Source organism: Volvox carteri, assembly GCF_000143455.1.
Source record: "Volvox carteri f. nagariensis unplaced genomic scaffold VOLCAscaffold_73, whole genome shotgun sequence".
NCBI classification, from domain to species: Eukaryota; Viridiplantae; Chlorophyta; class Chlorophyceae; order Chlamydomonadales; family Volvocaceae; genus Volvox; species Volvox carteri.
The window spans coordinates 29954-34665 of record NW_003307616.1 but is presented as its reverse complement, the minus strand read 5'-3'; the positions used below and the strand labels follow the sequence as shown (position 1 = coordinate 34665).

The window sequence follows — 4712 nt, the reverse complement described above, 5'->3', positions numbered from 1 at the left end:
CTGAGAAAAAGAGCAAGTGGAAGATTGGGAAGAACATATACTCGGCTTCTCGGTTTAAATCTCTGACGAGGCAGTACTTTGCTTCATTGTATCTTCAACGACGTGTGTGAGCTTCGAGGATCGGCCAACCTAGGGCAAACCGAGGCCCCAACGAGGAGCTTGGCACCGGAAAGTGTTCTGGGGTGGGTCTGTCTGTCTGAGTCTGTCCCAAGAGCGCGTGTGAAGAGCGATAGGCTTGTGCTGCACAACTGCCGAAGTCTTGCATAGCTCAGCATAGATGTTAGATACGGTGTTGCGAAGCGACGGTGCAGCTAACAGCGTGCTGCATCGAGGTAGTCAAGAGAAAAAAGCTAGAAGTTTCACATTTTCGATCAAGTCACTCGTCCTCGTTATGACACGCTTGGATGCAACTAATTTATTCATGGCACACGTGAATGATAGTATACCTCAGGTTTCCGTCTTTGGTATAGTTCGTTCGGGTACTGCGTGAATCAGTCTTGATTGGACGTGACGGTCGGGGTTGTGATAGGACAGCGGAGTGTCGCGCCGAACTTCCCGTCCGAGGATCGCGCCTAAGAAATTGTACTCAAAATTATAGAAATTTTCAATTAGTTTCTTGATTTTACTGAAGAGTGCTTTACTTCTTGTGATACAAGATACTGCCGAAGTGCAACTCCGTACAGGGCTTGAACCGTCGGGGCTGCAGAACCTGCGACAGCCGCGTGCCTGCAGCGTAGCCTCTCCATTAAATCTAACAGATTTGGATAAGTCTTCATCTCATACGTGCTGTTTGCTGGCGCAGCATGGAGAATACCCAGATAGCGACTTGAGGGCAACGGCGAAAACTGACTTGTCGGTGCAACCCCCTGATTGACGTCTGCGACATCCCGTCAACTGGCAATTGACGGCACAACAAAGGCGCAAATTCTTGAAGGCGTTGCTGTTACTGCATAGACACAAACTCTGTAGCCCTCGGCTGCTCCTATCCATCGACTGATTGGGGCCATGGAGCCAGCCACCAGCAGCGGCGCCAGCTACATCTCACCGCAAGACGCCGGACAAAATAGTAATTTTAAAAGAGATGATTGGAGGGAAATGGTTGTGGCGGAGTTGCGCAGGCGGTACAAGCAGGAGGTAAGTACGTGCCTCTCGTCGCATTGCGGTAGAGAAACGCGAACATGGCGCCTGACCCCTCCCGCCCACTCCCGCAGACCTCTCACAGCGCCGATGCGACAGTCAGAGTCCAAGCATTATCAGGGCTGGAAGCGACCTCGGCTGCGCCCCAGGTGCGGGACAGCGGCACGAACCATGGATGCCATCTCGACGACTGGGCATGGTCAGTCGCGAAGTCCACGGCAAGTCGAGTCATGAAGCTGCCAAAAAAACTGTTCAATCCAAAAAACTTTACCTACTGTTGTACAGTCGCAAAGAACACCTCGTCTACGTGCGAGACGCGGCAGGTAGCGCTGGGTTGGGTTTCTGTCCGCGGTTGGGTTATGGATGTCCCCGATATCCTGAATATTCACCCCGCGTCGGCGCCTCAGTTCACCAGTAGGACCCCCCCGGACTCTTTCCTGACCGCGTGTCCTGTGACCGTCCCGTGCGGTACGGTGCGGTGGGGTGGGATGCTTCAATGTGTTCCCGCCAAATGGTCTCCACCGCAAGCACGCGTGCACCACCTCCAGTGCTGACGGCGAGACGGCTGCTCCCGACGCGACCTGTGTGGGTTACATACATACACATCCACACACGCAGCGGGGCCCCGCAGTTCTACCGCCGGCGCCGGCATTGGCACAACCCGGGAACTCCACGTTGTCCATGACCTTGTCCACCTGCCTCCACCCGCCTTTGCCAGGCTTCCCACCCACACGCGGTATAATGAGTATAGTGCCCCAAATCGGTTCCCCTGCCCCGCATACGCCTTTGCCGTGCTCCGTTCCCCTTGTCGTCGTCGTCGTCGTCGTCCGCCGCCGCCGTCCCCGCCGCCGCCGCTGCTGCTGCTCCCACCGCTGCTATCTCGGTTCGTAGCGCATGGATAGCTCCATGTGCTCCACTGCCTCGACTGCCATGCAGCCCGCTCAGCCCCGTCCTGCCGGCCACAACGGGACGCTCAGCAAGGCAGACTTCGCGTGGGTCCGGATCATCGGAGCGGGCTCGTTTGGGCGCGTGTCCTTAGCTCGGCACTTTAGGACGAACCGTGTGGTGGCCATAAAGACGCTTAGTAAAGTGGCGGTTATACGGGAAAATCAGGTACGTGTATGGCATGCGTACATGGCATAAGTGGTGCGTAACATTGTCAAGTGAATGCCTTCACGCCGTGGCCGTGGTCGCTGTCGTCCACCATCTTCCTTATCCTCTTTCTCTTCTAGCTTTCGTGCGTGCCATGTAAGCGTGTCCAAAATACGCCACGACGGTGTATCCACACATCGGCCCCGCGCGCCCAGTCGAGGACCAGCAAGCCAAGGGAAAACCACCAAATTAGTTATGAGCTACTTATTAACGTCTATAAAAGATAGGCTTTTATTACAACTGGTAAATCAACGTCTCAGAAGACGATATATTTCAAATATTGTAACTGATGACTAATGTCTCGAAAGCGGCAAAACTTAATTTATTCTCTTTGAGGCATAAAAGGTACTGTAGGCTGCAACGTGGTCTCTATGTACGTACTTCATTCCACGTCTCAGTGTAGGTTGAAACATGGCAACGAAGCTCGGTTGGATCGCCGTACACTTGGGATTTTGTTGTGGTATCCGAGGTTGCGTGGAGGGTTGCGTGAACCTAGACGTAATGGTTCGAGTAGTGTGGGAGGAGGTTGTGGAATTAGAAGAGAATGGAGGTACGTTTGCAGCTACGGCGGGTTATTAAGGTTAGAGCTTGTGCGACTCTTAGGACGTGCGGGGTTTAAACCCTCCATGGATTCCCGGTGGGGCCTATGCCCCGTACACTCCTCCTTTTCAGTATCGGATTTGCCTCTGTGGCCCCTCGCCAGCAATGGATTGCGCAGAGGTTATTGAACGATGTATGACATTCATTTTGGTGTATGTATATGAATGTGAATGTGTATGCAAACTGTACGGCAGGTTCAACACGTGTTGGACGAGCGAGCGATGCTGATCATGGTTTCCGGGCACCCCTTCATCATCAACTTGCTAGCAACCTTCCAGGTACGGCTTCGTCCTCATTTTGCCGTGCGCACGATTGCGATCTTAGTGCGCACAACCAACTTCTCCTTTCTTTATCATAGTTATGATGAATCATAATAGTGCTCGCCCCACCCAACCACCCAACCACCCATCCAACCACCCCACGCAACCAACCAACCAACCAACCACACAGGACCGGGACAATCTTTACCTGGTAATGGACTACGTCCCCGGCGGCGAGTTCTTCGCGCACATGCGGGACCACGGGAGGGTGCCTGAGGAGCACGCGCGCTTCTACGTGGCGCAGATTGTGTTGGCATTGGAATTCTTGCACAGCAAGGGAATTGTATACCGGGACCTCAAGGTACGGCAGAGTGTACGGCATGGTACGGCAAGACACATAGTACGGCACAACAGCACGGGCGATGGCGCCTTGCAGCGGGAATATATCTACCTGAGCTGGGAAGGGGGGAGCGGGTAATGCAGTCCCCCGACCAATATAAAGGGGGCCGCTGGTGAAGCTATACCACCCTGTAACAACATACATACTTTCTTCCAATCACCCATCATCACTTAAAGCAGATTGTTATGTTTGTTTCTTAGTTTTTGCTTTTAGATTCGGTTATTTTTGTTTTTTATTTCTTGTATTAATCCTTTTCGTTTTTATTATTTTTTTATTTTTTGTTGTCCTTTTCTGTTATTGTTGTGAATGGCTCCTGTGTGCATTTAACCTGCGTGCCAGGAGGGTGCATAGCTAAGCGAGTTATCCTCAAGGCCTTCGTTCCTGTGAGCACGTTCCGAATACTCTCTCTCCTCCCGGGGGCCGCTCGGTTCGCCTTTTCGTTCTACTTGTATTATCATATGTAGGGTTTCGCCTACCCAAATCCAAAATCCCCCCTACTGTCCGGCCCCCCCTCCCTCCGCCGCACTGCTGCAGCCGGAGAACCTGCTCATTGGAGCCGACGGATACATCCGGCTGACCGACCTGGGGTTTGCGAAGATGGTCCGCAGCCGTACATACACCATGTGCGGCACACCCGACTACCTCGCACCCGAAGTCATCACTGGCAAGGTACGGCGCGACGGGGCAGCGCCCACCATTATCCGTACGACGTCGTACGACATCGTCTACGTAGTACTAGCATCGTACAACACGACAGCGCAGAAAAGCGGGGCCCCGCATTAAGGGATTTGTACCACTACTACTACTACTACTACTACTACTACTACTACTACTACTACTACTACTACTACTACTACTACTACTACTACTACTACTACTACTACTACTACTACTACTACTACTACTACTACAATATGGGCAATCTCAGCGCGAACCTGCCGTACCACGCGCTGCCGCTCGCCGTAGTGTGCTGCTGCTTCTAAAACCCTCACACGCATTAAACATGCCGAGTCAGCGGCAGCACCTTGTCTGCCGTACATGTGTCCTGGAACTTGCATGCTCACGTGCAGATCCACCCACTGGTTAAAATCCCTCCTCCCCGGTTTTTCCGCCTCTATTTCCCCCCCCCCCATTCCGCCCCCCTTCCCCCCCCCCAACCCCCG

At 53.2% G+C, this 4712-nt stretch overlaps 1 protein-coding gene across 1 annotated transcript; it reads left to right on the top strand.

Annotated features, from left to right (window-relative positions):
* Nucleotides 1–2121: 2121 nt before the first annotated feature.
* Nucleotides 2122–4218, top strand: VOLCADRAFT_45332 (uncharacterized protein; the record flags this gene model as incomplete). The annotated part of the gene is made up of 4 exons (XM_002957397.1): nucleotides 2122–2250; nucleotides 3084–3167; nucleotides 3340–3510; nucleotides 4084–4218. Coding segments are annotated over 4 exons (519 nt in total), but the record flags the coding sequence as incomplete, so codon positions are not given.
* Nucleotides 4219–4712: the final 494 nt, after the last annotated feature.